We start from the raw sequence: 20,070 nt of genomic DNA, 5'->3' as shown, positions 1-20,070 counted from the left end.
TTTGGAGAAAAATCCAGGTAATCCACGCCTGAGACAGTCTAATTCAGCCACGATATGAAAAAAAGCCAATAAAAATTACTGGCGTCGTTGATGAGATTCAGATTTCGACCTTGACTGTCTCGTGTGGGAAGATGGTGCCAAAAAGATACCTGCTGTCTGATTACAATCTCTCTCGTGGTCTGAGCGCAATAATGACCTTAACTCTTCGTAAATAAGTAATAACAATAACCGTAATAGCCTATATGTGTTTCACATTAATGTCGTATCGAAATGGGCAAGAGATTCTGGCATATCTTAGCCACTTTATAAAGTGGCTGCCCAAGGGCTAGGAGGACGTAATTTTGTGCAAAACCCAGTTATTCTGAAGTGCAACTCCTCCGCCTATTTGACTGTATCATATGAATTTAGGCCATCCTTAACGTTTTTCCTAACGATTCAAATGCTTCCGTGGCGACACCCTAATCCTGATCTGAACTCAGTACTTCTCGCTTCTCAATAGGAGAGCGAATGACCAAGAGGTGGTTTTGTGGGAAAACACCACCGACGCCGCACATAGGGACATACAAAAAAAAAAAGAAAAAAAGAAAAAGAAAAAAACATGCCAAGGGTGGTTTTGAGAGGAAAGAGGTTAAAATATTTTAACCTTTTAATACATTTAAAGTATTTTTTCGAAGCAGAACATGATTTTGTAATAACATTGTTTGCCTCGGATGTTATTTACCTCATTTTTTATGAGATAGAATTTATCAACCTTAACAACAATCTCTTCTGGTGCTTGTGTGGGAGGAAGGAGTAATGGCGTCAGGATTCCATCCTTTAATCTGTGAAAGTAATTCGTGTGCTCAAATTACGTGCACTTGCTGATTCTTCCTCTAGATTGTCAGTTCATCATCCTCCTCCTTCCTTCCCCCCACTAAATTCATGCAAACCCTGCACATGGAGAGGACTCTTGCGAGTTTGCTGCATTTTCCAGAATCATATTGGAAACTGACATTGGGCTTGTTCATAAGGGGAACGTGGTTCCATTGTTATAACCAGGGTACGATTTAGCATAATCCTGCTGTCCTTTGGTAATGTGTGATCAAACAAACAAGAGCATCAGTCACGGAGCATAAAGCCATCTTTGGCGAATATGATTCCATATCATCTCAGTTGAGCAACTCTCCCTAGGAGCAGACAACTCGTATTCAGTTGAATACCATTTAGCTATTGATTCCACTGAAGGACGCAAAATTGAATTCGATCTTTTTCTGGAAAAACTGACAGTAAACGTCCTTGACCTCGTTTTCTTCTTATTATTATCCTAGTCTCTTGGAATTGGTTCCAGAGAGTTTGCTCAATGTGGAGTATACATCTTTTCCAATACAATCAGGCTCGAAAGAATTATTGGAAACGGTGTGTACTCCAAGCGCTTGTGCCATATTTCTCAGTTGAAAATACCATATATTGTTTATGTCATTGTTAGCCTATCTGAGGTTTGTGAAATCTCGCAGGAAACATTTTAAAATTTAGAATGAAGCAATTTCCTTAAAGTCCTCGAGGGTGGTATGGCGCATATAATTACCGTCTTCCCCACACCGGGAGGTAAAGGCCTGGGTTCGATTCCCGTCAGTGAAGGAGGAATTTTTATCAACTTTTTCACAACGTAGCAAATGGACCAGAGAATACACGCACTTTATAGACATAATATATATACGACGCAATATGGTCGTTGATACGCCTAAACCCTACAACAGGGGTGTCCAACCTTTTTTTTTAAAGTTAGAATTAAAGAACACCTTTTGTGCATATAACAGGCATATATAATAATCAACTTTACTTGCAAAATGATTTAGGGAATAGGATCTGCCATTTAAATAGGATTTCAAATGGTATATCTATTTATATGAGTGGAATACATAATTCCCACAGCAGAAGGGATACAGTGGAGGATTAAGAACCTCCGGTGGTCCCTAGGCACCGAAGGTTTGAGGTAACATCATCATCATGCACATATAAACAAGCCTGTACGCATCAGCTAGCAAGAGCAAAGGCTTAAGCATTCCAAGAGGGTAAATCAAACGGATAATTAGTGAGTAATATACGGACCAAATTCGGTTAAATCAGCGTCGAATTTACGTGCAAAAATAATTGTTTTAACTATTTATTTAAATTCCTTAGAATAAGAAAAAAAAAAAGGCGTTTTATTTATTTATTCGTTTTGCTTTCAGTAATACTGTCTATATGTCACAGACAGTGATATGTAGAAGGCTGAATGACTGAAACGGGCCTTAAGTAAGAGTAAATAAGATTTGTTTTCTTTCAGTTAGAGCACATTTCTGAATTTTTTTGCCTTCTGCAGGTGGTTGCTTTGACATTCATAAACACCATTCTCAGCAACTCTCCTCGTGTCGCTGACAGGGTTCGCATTCAGTGTGAACTGGAAGAAGCAGGATTTGATGTTGCCGCCGTTGAAAAGGTAACGTTTTAAGGACCCTCATTGGTAATTGAGTTAAGCAGCTTAATGACGTCTTGTGTAGTCCTACAAGCTTTGTAATTATTTAAAATAAAGTATTACGATTCTAACATTTTAGCTTAACTTTTAAAGCGGTTTAATGTTTTTAAGTTATTTATTTTGATCAGCATGAACCCAATGTCACATTCAAAATGTGCATCGTGTTACGGATACAATTAAGAGAAAAAAAAATTGCAAACTTCATTGAGGTGCAGCAAAGATCGATATTTGCGATTCATTTTCCAATTTTCTTTTTGCATAATGCTTCATTCCTAGTATTATGCAAGGAGTGAAGGGGAGGCCAAATGAACGATAACGGTCTTCCTTATTCCAATGAGTCCATTGTAATAACCAATTAGGCAGACTGTACTTAGTTTGTCCTAATCATTCCAAGGGTGTTTAATGTATGTGCTCTTTCAACACGCTTGGCCTGTTCAACTCACTGTGAGTGGACAGCGAACTACGTGGTGGAAAATCGATTCTCGTTGATTCACTCTACAACGTCATTGCATATCAAACAGTGTAAACCATACTATATGTAAAGTTTACCCTCATTGAATCTTACTCTTGTAAACTACAAATGATCGCTCATTGATTGGTTAAGTCTGTTACTATTAGGAGCTTCGTGGTGATAGTGCAGCTGTTTCTTTTGCATCGCTTTTAGTTTCATAATTTGCTAAAAATTATGGTGGTTTATGAATCTCCTGAGAGTGAAAACCTTAACTGTGCAGAAGTGGCAGTAATCTGCGAAATTTATGATGGTGAGAATTCTCATGAAGATTTTGAAAATAAGTTAGAAAGTACCCTAGAAGCAAAACGTCCCGTCGTAATTATTGAACCGATGAACTTGGGAATAAACTACACGATGAATAGTTATTGGTAATTATCTTCATAAAACAGCAGTTTTATCAGGCTTTGCATCAGTAGTTTCTGCACTTGTTTATCCTGATAGACTACTCGTATATATGTTTTCAATTTGGTGCTGTAAGCCTAAATTGAACCTATGTGAGTATATATACTGTATCATGGCACCTTGATCCTTGCTGCGAATATCACGTAGAAACTAATGAAAGGAACTTTGTGAAAATTCCTTTGCAAAGTTTAATAACAGCAAGTGCTACTGTGGTATTTAGGTTGAAGAATGATACGAGAAGAAAGAATTTGTACACGAAGAGTACTTTCAGTCATTAGTGTCGGATTTTAACAGATGCGGAACACCACACGATATACCGGTATCTATCACCTGTGAATTATCAAGCACAATTGGGGGTATGTGGTGGCAATACCTTTTCTTTTTGTTTGGAGCAGGGCGGACCACTTTTTGAACAGATTCATTACTTTGTTTAACGCAACGCATAAAATGTTTTTCTAATGCATCTGTGTTAAGGATAACAGCCGGAAAAAAAAAACTCCTCGATATAATAACTGCGAAATATAACTCGACCTGATAAAACCTAAAACGAGTGCATGTGAGAGTGAGACACCTGCCGGAGGGGAGAGTTGCCATGACAACGACCGAATATCGCTCGAATATTATTGTTGCTTCTGGAGAAAGGAACCAGACACGAATGAACCACTTCGTGATCCATCATCGGCGACATACGTGCCTTAGAGGGATTTAACAGTTGGCTGAAAGAACCTAATGACATCACTGCCAAGGAAAGATTCGCAGATTGTGTGATTTTTAACAGAACGGGTGATTACATCTAAATTACTTGTATAACAAATGACTGAGTGTGGTTGAAAATCGCGGACAGGATACAATACCATTACAAGTCGATAGACTGATATAAATAGTTTCTAATATTCTTAAAGACATTTATGATGAACTGGGACATTATTTTGTGCTGTTTTTCTACATATTCATGCTCATAATATGTTTTATGAATCGCAGGAAAGTTAACATTCAGGATTTTCATAAAATAATCAAACAACCAGCTAAAAGAGGAAATTGATGAAGGAGATGACGAACAACAAATTTAGAAGTTAGGATAGAAAAAGAAATAGAATTTGTGATGAGCTAAACGGGTAATGAGAGAAGCACTGTGAAGGCTCCGATAGCTGAATAATCTGCCTTTGACAATGTGGTCAACGACAGATTATTCAACGTCTGTTGAGGAGAGGAGGGAATAGAAAGGATTAAGGATTCCTTTAGAAATACGAGATTTTAAGTAAAAACCGATTGTTGACATTGCACCGCGTTGGTAAAGAAGACTAAAAAATTTCTCGTCAATTTATTGATTTCTGTCTGGAAGTTTTATATTGAATTTTTATCCAGTATAGAGCCTGTAGCAAATAAAGTACTACACATGAATAATGCTTGAAATGGTTCATGCTATTTTCGTACAGATTTAATTCATTAATCTCTTTATTAATCACTTATAAGGATTCCTTTTGCTCTTGGAACCGGACTTAACATCTCTTCTTTTGTTTCATTTATTAGAAATTAATGGTTAAATTCCCAGCGAATAGCGAAAGAGTGTGGAGGGAGATCGAAAGATTTAAAATAATGCATGCGAATGTGGGCACTGTGCTACAAGAATATCAAGAAACGTTACGCCTAAAGAAGGAGGTTAGTAAGTACTGACGCCATTTCAATTTGATTATTTTTTTATAGTCATTATTAAAGTCGTATTTGATTGAGTGCTTCGGATTTCTCCGCTATTTTCAGTTTCTGGTTGAGCCATACTGTTGATAGGCACACAGGAAACTAAACACGTTTGAGAATGGATACGAAGTTAGCCTACGTGCATTTCAATGCGCGTCGACACGAACACAATTTCGATCATGTCGGATGTCCAGGCGTCTACCCTCGACTTGTCTGTTGACTGTTTCAACTTGGCCTCCGTATTCACACAAATACACCTCCAGATTAGTCTGGAGACTACATACCACAGTATATGCGTGAATCTATCTTGTCATAAAGGGCTGGTTTCCTTTCTTAAAGGATTACGTCTTTATTTTTACGATTGGTATCAATGCTTGCCATATGAATGGCGGAATATTTAATACGAATCGTCCTCCCCACCCCAATTAGACGTTTCCTTTTGACAAACAGTATTAGTAACTACTGTCCAGCAACGAGATACTGCACATAGATACTGGGTAATTCAAAAGTAGTACAATGCTCTGTAACTTCTGTTCAAGAAATTTAATCCCAGGGGCTCTCATCTGGTGAGTATGGGCTTGGCACAGCCAGGGTCCTGAACTGGATATCATCATTCTTCTCTTTCTTGGTGATGTTTGGTTTGAGCAAAACCAAAGTAAGCAACAGAAGCACGATGTAAATTTAGGACTAATCACGGTAAGAATTATTCCACCCAGTGCTCTGTGCCTAAATGACAAAAAAAAAGCTTTTTTTGACATTGTGCTAAATATCTCGAAAAGATATTTAGCACAATGTAAGGTTTCTGGGCTCTGAGAACACACACGATTGACATGCTAAGACAGTTGTAAAATCGAGAAATTTGTGCACCGAGCAGACTTCGTGATCCATTCTTTGTTTATATACTCCATTAGGGGTTTTGTGTATCTTGTTGTGGTAGCAAACTTTCCTGTCTCCAAATTTGCGAAGGCCATCCGGGTGCAATGTTATATTCCAGTAAGATAGTGTCTCCTGATTTTCACTCCCGAGTGAAAACGTGCTGGGTCTGCAAATTGACCTAGGTGGGCCTATCGCCTGGTTACTTTTGTTTGGACCTCATGTTGACAGATCGATTATTTTGTCGAAAGAGTATTGCCCATTTTCTAATGAGATGGCTTTTCCGTGGTAACAAAATGAGGTTTTCATCTCTAGCCGCAGTGTCTTCACAGAGTCTAGACGTAAATTTATTTTTTTGTCATGCGGTGTGTTTTTTTCACGTGATATTGCGGGATGAGGGTGGTTGTTACCCTGAAGAGAGCTATTGTATGGAGACCCGTGGTGGTTTTTGTTGTTCTAATTTTCGGGGGAATTAATTTTTTTTTTCGATAACGCCCTTGCAAAATAAAATTCATAAAATACATTCTTTATCTAAGTTTATCAACTCGCATAATGTGAAATTAGAACTAACAGTTTCCTTAATTTCTTTCAGATTGAGTTGCTGAGGAATATTATTAAGGTAAGTTTTTTGCTGCATATCGGATAATTCTTTTATCTTTTCATCACTTACCTCGTCATTAATTATAACTGATGAACATAATGACAAATTCGGCCCGCTGTCAATCATCTAACCCTTGTCTTTCTTTTGCTTTGGTCGAACGCTTCGCACCCGAGGAACAGAACTGAATGTAACTGGGGGAGATTCCAATGAAAATTGCACTGTATTTTGCGCAGATCATAACGATCACATTATTTTTCCGACTTTAGACAACTGCCTATTGGAGAATAGGATGTATCCTAATACAGGGTTAGTGCTAACTTGAATACAGGTCAAGAAGCTTTCTTATGTGGCGCTGGTGCGGGCCTAAATAGGCACCATAAAGGTCTGTGTCGCGAATGATGGATCGCCTGCTTCTTTTATCGCTGGCTTGGCTCCGTAAGGATTGGATTAGTCACCTGAAGACATTATTTCCTTTAGATTTTTTTTATTTAACCTTCGATATGCAGTTTTTGCTTTTCGCTAATATTCGTTTGATTGACAAGCATTGCTTTATATAACTAATATAAAGCAATGCAATACGTCATTCAGTTTGCTTTATACGATGCGCAGCAGTCAGTGGACAGCTAGTATGATTACCAATGTTCTTCACTGGCCGTCGACAGCTGGTCATATTTGCCAACAGTTGTGTGAAACTAACCAACACACCAACTGGAGTGACTGAGAGATACTTTAGACATCTGAAATCCCGTGGCTATGGTCAAGATTTCCAGGTAGGAGCTACACCGAAGTATTTGTTGGAAACGATATCCTTCATAATAATAAATTTTCCTCCTCCTCAAATATGAATATTATTATTAATGGACTTTGTTCTCAGCTCTAGTGTGATCACTATGTGCCGATGGTGGATTTTTTTTTTCTGATCATAAATCGCACAGTAGTATTTTATCTGGCTTAATCTGGCTTACTCTTCGCATCATCCATCATCCCATTCATCACCAACAGATTGAGCATACTCTGCTGTGCCGATGATACAAAAATTTTGACAGAAGTCCACTCAACAGATAACCACCCATCAGGATCGTACTGAAACAATGAACTTAAAACTCCTCCATCTCGCTCACTATATAAATCCTTCAAAATCTGCATTGATGATCTTCTCGCTGAAGCCGAACCAACCACATCTTTCAGTGATGCTAAACAGCTCTTTAATCTCGAGGGTCTATCACCACACAGATCTAAGGGTGATATTTGAACCAAAGCTGCAAGTCCCATAGATATCTTCACATCAAAATGTGTAGATGAGTTAGATAGCAAAGCAGCATCACAATCGAGTGTCTGCAACTTCCACCAAATATATTTGTTAGGAAATGATGCAAATCTGACCGACCTTTCCAACTATTTAAAACAGTTCCAGTTATCATAAATTCTGATTTATTATAGCTTCTTCGTGAACTAGCTTGCCTGACATTCAATCTCTGGATAGGCACAAATTCGCTCTGGCAGCCCTTGGGTCATTAAACAACCATGCCAACAATAACATCAGATATGTTTATAGGATGATTCATCGCACAGTCTCCTTTGGCTCAGAAATCTGGTCCCCATCCACTCTCCGCATCATTCAGTCTGGCAAATATTGGATGATCAGATGGCTTGCACGCAAAAATAACCGCATAAATGACATACATACAACTACACTGAGTGGACAGAAATCATGGGATACCTACCTAGTAAGGGTTAGGCCCACATTTCGTCCGGATTGGGGCAGTCACACGGCGAGGCATTAAGACTACTAGGTCAAGAAAGAGTTCCACAGGTATTTCCATCCATGCTTGCTGCACCGCTGTTCATAATTCCGTCACATTCCTGGGTGGATGTCTGCGCGGGTAGCCACTGTCCTCCCCACACCGGGTGGAAAAAGCCTGGGTTCGAATCCCGTCGATGACGCGAGGAACTTTAATGGGCTTTTATCACTCCGTGGCTGAGTTAGTCGGTCTCAGGCGTAGATAGCAAGGTTTTTCTCCCCAGCAACTGGGGTTTTTTCGTCCAACAAAAGAGGCAAATCGACCATAGAACATACGCAATTTACAGACACAAATACGGGTTAATGTATTTAATTACGGACAACCCTAAAATAATAATAATAATAATAATATTCCTGGGTGGAGGATCCAAAGCTCGAACGGACCTTTCCACAGCATCCCAACGATGCTCCAGAGGGTTCCTGTCTGGTGAACGGGGAGGCCATTCCATAGTGGTAAATTCTGCGGAATGCTCTTCGAACCATGTTCTAGTCACCACGGCTCTGTGGGGAGGCGCATTGTCCTGCTGGAAGAGTCCATTGCTCTGTGGGTGCACGATGACCATTAAGGGATGAAGGTGGTTGACAAGGATGGACACGTAACTTGGACCGTTCAGAGATGCGTCTAGACGTACCAGAGGTCCCAACGTGTGCCAGTTTAACGCGCCCCAGACCATTACTGACCGTCCACCTACCTGAACAATTCCTTGTTGACATCACAGGTGCGCTTCGTGCGGTTTCCACCAGATATGTGCCCTTCTGTCCGCTCGAAATAACTGTAAACGGGACTCATTGGACCAAGAAACTCGTCTCCAATCATTCAAGGTCCAGTGCCGATGTTCTTTCGCCCAGTTGAGGCATAGAGTCCTGTGTCGTGGTGTCAGCAAAGGGATTCTGGTGGGTCGGCAGCTCCCTAACCTATTGCGACTAATGATCGCCTGATGGTCTTGGTGGAGAGGTTTCTGGCACCCCCCTCCTCGAAATTGACGGTGATTTGTGCCACTGTCGCTCTCCGGTCGGCTGAAACAATGAGAGACAGACATCGATGGCCACGCTCATCCACCACCTCTCCTGCCCACGGCGCTGCCCACGATGAGATGTTATTCCCGAAATGGCGTAGTCCCGACACACTCTTGATACTGTCGATGGTCTGGATGAGCTCTCCTTTTGTAATGATGATGGATGTGAGGGTATCTCACAGACAATTGTTGTGAAGACAGTAAACCAGGGTGCGCATATCCTTGTGGGTGTGACAGGTCCTTTCGAGGGATGCACGAAAATATCCAAGCGCATTTTTCCTTTCCACCGCAGTCGCATGCTTTTATTATTTGAAAATAGGAAATCTTTATTGTCTGAAGAGGTGAAGGCGTCGTACAATGTTACCCATTAGGGCAAAAAAGTGCCGGAGAAGGGGGGGGGGTATGTTAACAGCAAATGAATTTGAGCCAGCGCGTGGAGGAAAATTATGTAAGACGCAGCTCAATCTCACACACTGGCATGTGGGGATAATTACTGGGAAAGATGTAAGATTATTATTGTTAAACATTTGGATTCAATGACTTGTAATTTAATTACATATTTCTGCCAGATTTTTACAAACGGTATTAATGAATTGTGTAAACATAGCCGGATAGAAAAACAAAGCCGACAATACAAATATATCAGTTGAAATAGAATGTTTATATATGTAGAGAGAGAGAGAGAGAGAGAGAGAGAGAGAGAGAGAGAGAGAGAGAGAGAGAACGAAATTTCCGTACGATACATTTTTACAGATATTTTATATACACACCAGGGGTGGGCCATCCCGACAATGAAAGGGGTGAATTTTGTGATGCGGGATTTCCATTTCTAGAGTATCTTTACAACATTATTAAACCTTAGCGTTTAACATTAAAGTTTAGTCTAAAGAATTCAGAGATGTTATTCGACCAATTAAAAGAAAAACGCTAAATGGAGATGACGAATTATCCTCTTTAGAAGTCGTTTCCTTGTACACCAACGTACATGAAGAATATGCCCTTGACGTAATATGGGACCTTATCAATGATCAGACAATCTGTTTAAACGTGTCAAATTTACCCAGAAATGAAATATTTTATTCGATTAAATTTCTTGTACAAACCAATTATATTAATTTCCAAGATAAAATTTACAAGCAGATATTCGGGTTACCAATGGGACTTAGCTCGAGTGGATTGGTGGCTGAAATTTATCTGAATAAGATCGAGCAAGGATACCTAACACCACATCTCCCTGTTCGACGGCAGATATCTTAATAATTACTAATAAATAAATAGTACAGAAGGTCCTGGATACATTTAATAACGTTCATACTCGACTTGAGTTCACTCTAGAAATGGAAGTCCCGCATCACAAATCCATAAATTTTCTAAATTTTACTTTAACCAGAATTAATGAAAACATATTATTTTAAATTTATAGGAAGTCAACGAATATGGAAAAATTTTTGCACCGTTCGAGCTACCACCCTTTTACATATAAAAGGAGCATTATTTTTAACCAGTTACATAATGCATATACCGTTAGATACAGCTCTCCTCAAGAATCCTCATTGGATGAGCTCGCGGAAATTATAAAAAGATTTTTAAATAGGGGTTATTCATTAGGTACCATTATGCAGATTAGTCAACAAGCCAAATATAAATTAGAGACGAGTACGACAAATGACAGGGCGGATCACAAACATTTTATTAAAGTTCCGTAATACAACATTGGTATAGACAATTTATTAACATATTTAAGAACACCGAATTTAAGATTGTTCCACAACCCACGAGTAAGCTCCACGCTACCTTGAAATATAGATCATATGTAGTTCCTACCATGGAAGCTCACAATATTGTTTACAGTATTTCTTGTGGTGGATGCAATTCTACTTATATTGGCTCGACCCAAAATTCACTTTCGGTAAGGATACAGCGGCATTTGGCATCAGTTAGAGCAGGTAGGACGGAAGCATCTGAGCTTGCGTTTCATGCAATCACCGATGGACACGTGTTTCTTTTTAATGAATCCAAGGTTCTTAATAAACAGCGTGAATATTTTAAATTATTAATTGTCGAAACATTAGAAATGAGATTAAATGTTAATTCTATTAATATACGCAGACCTTATAATATTTCGGACTCGTGGACTCTTAGGCGCATGCATGAATAGCAATTCATACATTGGCTTATATAAATAATCTCGTGTCAGGTGTCGTTAATTTGATATGAAACGGGGGATAGCATTCGCGAATCAGTTTTGTACTTCTTGTGAACGCGGTAACAAACCGAATAAGGTGGTCTCTTAAAAGAAGTTAATAACGATTTTAAAGTTTAACTTATGTGTGAATTAATTTATTAGTGTCGTCGTTTTTAGAATTTCGCGACAATTGTTTTTCAATTCTCACGATGGCTTGTGGTGTTGGTTGGTTTTTGGAGGCCAATTCCCTTGACGTGATATGACAGTTGAATACACGCTTATTTTAATTAATAGTTATTTTCATTTGATTCATTTATGACAATACCCGGGGGGAAGTAAGTTCATATTATAATCATTCGCCATTGAGTGTTGAGAGATTAACGGTCTACTCAAAGGTATGAGGTTTTCACCTATAATTTAAGATTATTATAATAATAATAGGACTTATTGGGCTTCATAGTCCCTTTTGATTTGAATTAGATCTTATCATGGATGTGTTATGGTTGTGTTATAGTGATTAGCAGTGCGAAATATTTCATAATTTAAGTCTGCAGCCTGGACTCTTTTGCAGTGGCATTCGGCAGAAACATGTGTTCGGTGGTTGCAAAGTGATTGGCCAGCGCTGAGAGAATTAAGGGGACATTTGTCAACTACAAATGTTTCGTATATTAAGTAGACATAAATAAATGGTATACAAAAAAGGGGGAGAGGGAAAGCTGCTGTCCTAGACTGTGCAGGAAAGTGCGGACAGTCACCTTTGGCAACCTACAAAAGTGGGTTGATGGTCCAGTTTGAATCGCGACCCATGGTTAAATACCTAATTTCTTTCTCGGGATGATTAACTAGGAGGAGGCAAGTGGTGCCCTCTATTGGTTAGTAGAAATAATGCAGTCAGTTCGCAAATTAGGTCGTGTGTTTGAATTCTGCGGTCCTTAAAAATTGTTCTTTCGCAAATACACAGTGTATCTTCCTGTGGTGCAGGAATGTAGCTAATCGGGGCCCCTGAGCTCAGGGGATCTAAAAGGGAAAGAAAAAATGACAAAGTTACATAAAAATAAATTACTTTGCGCTATGGTGTTAAGTAATTTAAATTTATGCAAATAACGATGACACGCCACTGCCAATACAGATATGAAATAGGGTTTCCGATTAACAACAATAGCACTTTAAGAAGTGTTTTAATTAATTCATTCTTTTGAATGAATGAGGCTATGTGAAGAACATGGTGACAATTTTTAAAAATGCTAACTATTCATAATGCGCTCCCTACAATCTAAAAAATATTTTTTTTTTTTTTCGCCGCTAACAGAAATTAGTCGGCGCCCCTGCATTGCCGGAATGTGTCTCTGACCACAGCTGTCCAATGAAGTTAAGGAAAATTACCTTTTTAAATAAAAGCTAGATTTTTGGATAATGTTTTAGTAATTAGTTATTTCAATTAATTCAATAATATAATTAATCAGTCATTTAAAACAACACCTAAATATTATTAATCACAACTTTATTTATGAAATTGTTATTTAATAAACAATTTTAATTGTCAAATAATTTAATAAAAAATAGTGAAAACAAAGGCGCATTTCTGATATTTGACTAATAGGCGTCAAAATTATAATTGCGCGCAACTGTTCCATACGATTCTTTCAAAGACAATCATCCTCTATCTAGCGACTGTACTTGCTCCCCCTCCCCCCCCAATATTCGCTTCTGATGACCAGTTAAAAATAACGATTCAAATGGGTACCTAATTTCTTCAAGGTTTTAATTTTTTCCATAATTTATGCTTTCTCGTTTTTATTGCAATAATTTTATTTTTAATCTTGTTTTTATTGGAATAAATTTATTTACGTGTCGTGGCCTTTCAGCTGGTAATCTTTATTCACTTTCAGAAACTGCAAGATGAGAAGAAAAGTATGCTTAACCTGCAGAAAGAGGTAATAAGAGTTTCATAATTTCTCTCTTTTTTGTTAAATATGTGCTAGTTAGAGCGTTATTAACGCTATAACTCGGACCCCTCCTGTAGTGAAAGTTATGGCTTAATGAGATCATGTTCTGACATTCCCATCCTACTGTTTAGTTAAACAAATTTTTAGTAAAAGGCACGTATATGCTGTAGTCTCAATAACCAACATAAATCTATACCACAGAGAAAAGCCATAATATTGGAGACTCGCTGATATACCCAAGTGTATAAATTTGATAAATTTCTCTTCATTTCGACTTCTATCACGGACCAAAGAGAAAACTACAGAGTTGCAGAATTGATGTGGGAGTTTCGTAATTTTTCTTACCCCTGCAGGAAGATGTTATCGTAATTTATTCTGGTCACATTTTTATTTCTTGGAAGGTCAAAAAAAAAAAATGAGATAATAAATTCACAAATACAGCCGCCACTTGAAACTTTAACAACTAATAACCACCGTTCAACAAGAGCCTTTGTGCCTTCAACCTTGAATATCCCTTTAGTGTTTCTTGGAAAGACCAGCGGTAATGAGAATACTACTGAAACTTTGTATCGGGATTGACATAATAATTTCATCGTTTAAGCGACAAGCTTGGGGCTTGTCGCTTTAAATTGTCCCAAGCTTTGGGACAATTTAAAATAATAATAATATGAGGTACATTCAAAAAGTTCCCGGAATTTTACTATTGAAATTGAGTGAACAGTTGGACTTAACCTAATCACCTTCTAAGTACCTTCCATCTGCGAGTGCGTGCGCGCACACACACACACACACACACGCACGTCCATGGTTTTCCCAAGCTTTGAAACATTCTTCAAAATCTTTTTATTTTTTTAGAGCACGTACAGCCCCTTTGGCGTTTTCTTTGATGTTGTCCACTGGACAACTCCGAAGTCCCATGTTAAGTTTAAGGAGTAACCAGAAGTCGGATGGTGTATGGTCGAGGAGTAGGAAGGCTGTTGCATGACTGATTTTTTTCGAAAAAAAAAAAACCCGATCAGCAAGAGTTTGACGTTGGGTTTTGCTGCACGAGACCTCTTGGGAGGTGGAGATATTTTTGTGTGTCATTCGGATGATTCCACTTTGGTCTGGGGGCCGTAGGCGAAAATCCAACTCCACCCAATCTCCACTGACCACTTTTTGAATGTACTACGCATATATTCTCTACACCAGACTGATTAAATTTTTATGGATAAATTTGACGGGCATTTTCGAATTTCTTTACTTTTTCTTTAATAAAATCAACCTTATAAATTCTACGAAACAATAATCACACGTGTTTAATAATTTCGGTTTCACAAATTATTAAATTCTTAAGTTCCCATCATATAATGTGTGCATCTACACCATGCTTCATACAAATGTCTTTCGTACATTTGAAATAATGATCTTGATGGACAGTCGCTGACAGTCAGAATTAACAGAAGCAATAAGTGACAGATCACTGACTGCGATTGGCAACGAAACATCCAATCGGGTGATAGTGATAGCCGGCCATGGACAGTTATCCGCAGCCATCTGTTCGCTGCAATTGCCATAAATATTTCTGTGATTATCTACCCGACGCCATATTTGAACTCCGCTTGTTTTAAAACTCTTCAGTTCTGTGTTTAACAAAAATGTCTTTCTGTTTCAGATAAGCGACAGGTGCAAAGGAATGGACCAGAGGATGGGAACGTTGCTCTCCAGCACGTCTAAGGTAGGTCAAGTAATTGAATAAACGTAAGAGGTAAACCTTGTACAATAGAGGTGTTGTTTAACTTTTAGCATTTAGGTACCAACCCCGCTGCTTCACTAATCCATATATTATTGCTTAAAATTTTTTTTGGCTTTTGATGGACCCATTTCTCGATGGATCAAAACGTAAATTTCCCTTCGACCCCTGTTTCTCATCTCTCATTAAGGAAAACATTTTGGGTGGCCAAATGGCCAACTACAGGGATGTGAAGTAGCATGTGTGGAACCCCGGATCAGATAGTACACTGCAAGTGCTAGAGAGTACTTGACACAGAAGACTTGAGTAGGAAAGTTCCTATGGATATGTGACCAAATGATTTAGGAAATATTTCTGCATCAGCGGCTTTAAACTTACATAACGATTCTCAAAAAATTCTCCTTACTTCATTTTATTTCCAACAAAAATTTATATTCCATTCATTACTTATAAATTGCCTGGGAATGAGATCAAGAAAGTTGATTTTCTTATTAAGCTGTTTACCGATGTGTACAACTTGTTATTACACATAACTATTAACACAGTCCTCAGTGTGATAATGCTAACATTGGATAATGTCTGCAACACGCTTGCACGTGATGAAAAACCAGTGATATTTGATAAACTAAGTTTTTGATGATATTTGAATAATGGACATTATTTATAATGTCCATTATTCGAATAATGGACATTATAAATTATGTTAATTGAAAGCAAACATTATAATTATGAGCGTTTTGAAAATAACAGCGCATTGCTATTGTTATTTATTTATTACGAACGCAGTGTGCATGTTTTGTTGTCTTTATCCGTAATTCTGCATCCTCTCCTTCCTGTAGTGTTTAGATTCCTGTCCACGAAAGTCTCCGAATGACGACAACGTGAGTGCAAATGCTCCAACGACGACAGACTCCGGAAGATTCACCAGCACGGATGTGGATACTCGCAAGGCAACATCTCCGCGTTATCCAGAATTCGAAGAGGTTGTCTCGGAAGCTCCAAAACTCCAAACTTTGCAGATGGGGAAAGACAAACAGATTATCGAAACCAAGAGGTCTAACTTGGAATCGATTCCGGAACTGTCGAGAATGGAGTATCCGGAGAAGACCCACGACTACACGGTGGATCAGTGGCTGAACTGGCAGTACCCCGAATTACCCGCCGTCACCACAATCAAAGGGACACGCTTGAACAATGGACGCCTTGCAGCCAAGAAGACAGGATTCACCAAAACGCCCAATGTCGGGAACATAACCTTCAAACCAGCGGGGATAAGCGAAACAAAATGTGCCGACATCACAGGCGTTCCACGATCTCCCATGAATGCTAGCGACTTTAATGCAAATAAACAAAGGGGTAAAAGTGGCCACAGTTTTTCAAACATTGCACCAGCATCTTCAAATAAAGGCCTATTTTGTCAGCCGTATAAGCAAAACGGAAGACAGCAGAGCTCAAACAAGCCTTGGGTCAAAGGAAAAGAACAGTACATCGACTACAGCGACGGAAAATACATTTACAACAACGCTAGCAACTTAGTGTACCTGGAAATCTCGCGAGCCATGCGAGATTTTAATCTTTTGTATTGAATGGAGTCTCTTAAGTGAAGAACGGATAAGCAGAGGGGCAGTTTGCTTTATGCGTGGATTCGAGGCCTTCGTGGTTCGCTTTTACCTTGGGACGCCGGCAGCCTTTGGACTATGCACAGGAGATCTTCAGCTAACTCGTGAGCGGTTTGAGGACACTCAGTGGAAGTAAATTGTAACTGTCCATTAATTTGTAATTGAAGAGTTGTACATTTTGTTAATAAACTATCTGAAGTCTAGGGATGCCATTTTTATATTGAAAATTTCTTCTTACGAAGTGCGTGTCACTTCAGGAGCAGACTGACACAAAAATTGTGTAGGGAATATTTCTGATAGACAATTTCAGTTGTAAAACTGTACAAAATTAAAAATTTTTTTTTTTGTTTAGCTCGACATTGATTTTACAGGAATCTGTAATGACTCTGGGTTAGCCATGTTTGACCATCATGGTAATTGTCGCGAGTTTAGGCCCGAAACTAAGCTAGTTACTGTGAAGTTGATGGAAGAAAAGAAGCACAATTTGCGTCAATTCTGTCTACTCCATTGAAACAAAGCCTTGAATAATTTTAACGATTAGCAGTTTTATTTATTTAATAGAAAATTATTTCAATTACAGTTGTACCGAATTGCATAGCAACTGAATGCAACATAGTGAAAGTGGTTTGCATCAAATGAACTACAACAAGAGTAAAATAATGGGGGATTCCAGCACAATACTTAGTTTGAACTAACTAGTTACATAAAGTTATGATAAAATTTAAAATAACGCATTTCTGAGTGAATTCCCTTAACTCTGATTCAGTTCTTACTTAGATTCTGGAGTTAACCTCAGAATTTCTACCTCTGTGTATTTGTTAATTGGCGTTAACAAATTGACAGATTATAGATGCTTAACGTATTTTATGTAATTCACAAAAAATGGTTGGAATGTATGATCATGTTTACAGTTCAAGTAGCAGACATACACCGATGAGCCAAAACATTATGACCAGTGAATCGTTATGCAAATCGAAACAAGTGCACGTGAACTACGGCGCGGGCGCGGTCGGGACACTGTATAAAAAAACACCCGAGCCCGTTAATCAGTGTTACTCTTGTTCTTCAGATGGGAAAGACAGCGGACTTAAGCGAATTTGACAAAGGCCAAATTGTAATGGCCAGACGACTGGGTCTGAGCACATCCGAAACGGCATGGCTGGTGGGATGCTCACGGTCAGTCGTGGTCATTGCCTACCGAAAGTGGTCCGAGGAGGAAAACCCCCCGAACCGCCGGCGAGGTGTTGGGCGACCACGGCTCATCGAGGTGGGTGAAGGCTCTCCCGGATGATACGTGGTAACAGATGGGCGACTGTAGCGCAACTAGCCGGTAATTGGAATGCTGGTGACAGGAGTAATGTGTCACAACACACAGTACATCGAACCCTGCTGAAATGGGGCTGCGTAGCCGCAGGCCGCTCCGACTGCCCATGCTAACCACAGTTCACCGGCGGCAGCTCCAACAATGGGCATGCGACCATCGAAACTGTACTCTGAGTGATTGGAAAAAGGTCGTCTGGTCCAATGAATCACGTTTCCTGTTGCACCATGTGGACGGCCGGGTACGTTTGCCTGGGGAAGTGATGGATTTGGATGTACCAAGGTGACGAAAACAAGCCGGTGGCAGCGGTTTCATGCTTTGGACGATGCTCTGCTGAGATACCCGAGCCCAGTCATCCATGTGTCGGGAAATCTACCATCTACCTAAACATCGTTGCTGACCAGGTACACCCTTTCATGGCAACGGTTTCCCCCTCTGGCGGTGCCGTCTTTCAGCAGGATAATGCGCCATGCCACACCTCCCGTATTGTTCAAGACTGGTTCTCGGAACATGAGGAAGATTTCCAGATACTGCCCTGGCCTCCAAATTCCCCAGACATCAATCCCATCGAGCATCCGTGGTTTCTGTTGGAACAGCAACTCCGATCTGCGGCGTCTCAACCATGGACCTTAGAGGAGTTAAAGGATCTGCTGGTTATGTGTTGGTACCAGATACCAAAAGAGACATTTAGAAATCTTGCAGCTTCCATGCCTCGCCGCGTACGAGCTGTTTTGGCTGCATGTGGACCAATATCATAAACTGGTGTGCAAAACTTAAGAGCCAACGCTATTTCTAAAGGTCACAATCACAAAATCAAACGAAATAAAAAAAAAAAGAGACGCCTATGGCGATTTGCATAACTGGCCGTTCAGCAGAAAGCTGGTGCACATGCAAAAATTTCAGTTGTGATGAGGGGCTCACGTAAACAGATAAAAGCAGCAGTTCAGCAGTTAAGTGCAAATTACCGAATGGTGAGCACGATTGTTACAGACGTTCGATTGGTTTCATACAGTGCTACAGACAACGAAATGGCCAGTAGACAACATCTGGATGACTTTATCCGGGGTAGAATAATTGGGAAGATCGAAGTCGGAGGAGTGTGGCTGCAGAATTCGGTATATCGCCCGTAGCATCGTCTCACGTGCATTGTCGGCCTTCAGAACGACAGATACAGCTATTCGAAGGACTAGACTAGTGGTGGTCATCCACGAAAAACAACGACTGATGATGACCGCTATATGCTTCTACAGGCCAAGAAGGACTAACACCAGACATCAGGATTCATTGCAAACCAGCTGCACAGGACGCAGGATATCGCGCTTTACTGTGGCCAGGCGACTCCACAAAGGTGGACTGTTTGCCCGACGGCCAGTACGTTGTGTCCCTTTAACACCTGCCCATTGGAGATACCGTTTACAGCGGTGCATCGAACACAAGGACTGGACAGCAGCACAATAAGGTAAGGTACTCTTTACTGATGAGAGTAGAATCTGTCTCTGCCGATTCTGGACGTCAGCTAATCTGACGAGAGGTTGGCACACGGTATCACCCCGCAAAGATCATTGAAAGGGATGTTATGGTGGTCGAGGTGTTCTGGGAAGGCGTTATCTTGGATGGACGTACACAACTCCAGACACTGGAAGGCGGTACTATAACCGGTACACGCTACTGTACTGAGGTAATCCTTCCCCATGTGCGTCTGTTCCGACGTGCCACTGGCCCCGAGTTCGTGTTTATGGATGATAACACCACACCCCATAGCACTGTTGCAGCTGTTGATATGCTTTTGGAATGAGGACATTGTTCGTATGAATTGGCCTGCCCGTTCCGGCGATCTAAATCCCATTGAACACATATGGGACATTCTGGGGAGA

At 39.8% G+C, this 20,070-nt stretch overlaps 1 protein-coding gene across 1 annotated transcript in view; it reads left to right on the top strand.

The window, feature by feature from the left end:
- The window catches only part of LOC150079152 (uncharacterized), a 61,644-nt gene extending 44,663 nt beyond the window's left edge, over nucleotides 1-16,981 (top strand). Inside the window, exons 8-13 of the mRNA XM_090382580.1 lie at nucleotides 2,342-2,458; nucleotides 4,938-5,066; nucleotides 6,568-6,594; nucleotides 13,468-13,512; nucleotides 15,179-15,241; nucleotides 16,096-16,981. Coding sequence (XP_090238706.1) covers nucleotides 2,342-2,458; nucleotides 4,938-5,066; nucleotides 6,568-6,594; nucleotides 13,468-13,512; nucleotides 15,179-15,241; nucleotides 16,096-16,842 — 1,128 coding nt within the window. The 3' untranslated portion in view covers nucleotides 16,843-16,981. The remainder of the gene's footprint in view (nucleotides 1-2,341; nucleotides 2,459-4,937; nucleotides 5,067-6,567; nucleotides 6,595-13,467; nucleotides 13,513-15,178; nucleotides 15,242-16,095) is intronic.
- Nucleotides 16,982-20,070: the final 3,089 nt, after the last annotated feature.

The sequence above is a fragment of the Mastigoproctus giganteus genome, chromosome 10 (genome assembly GCF_048544385.1).
Source record: "Mastigoproctus giganteus isolate SK-2022 chromosome 10, ASM4854438v1, whole genome shotgun sequence".
In the NCBI taxonomy this organism is placed as follows: domain Eukaryota; kingdom Metazoa; phylum Arthropoda; class Arachnida; order Uropygi; family Thelyphonidae; genus Mastigoproctus; species Mastigoproctus giganteus.
The sequence above is the reverse complement of the archived record's forward strand: the minus strand, read 5'-3'. Positions and strand labels throughout refer to the sequence as shown.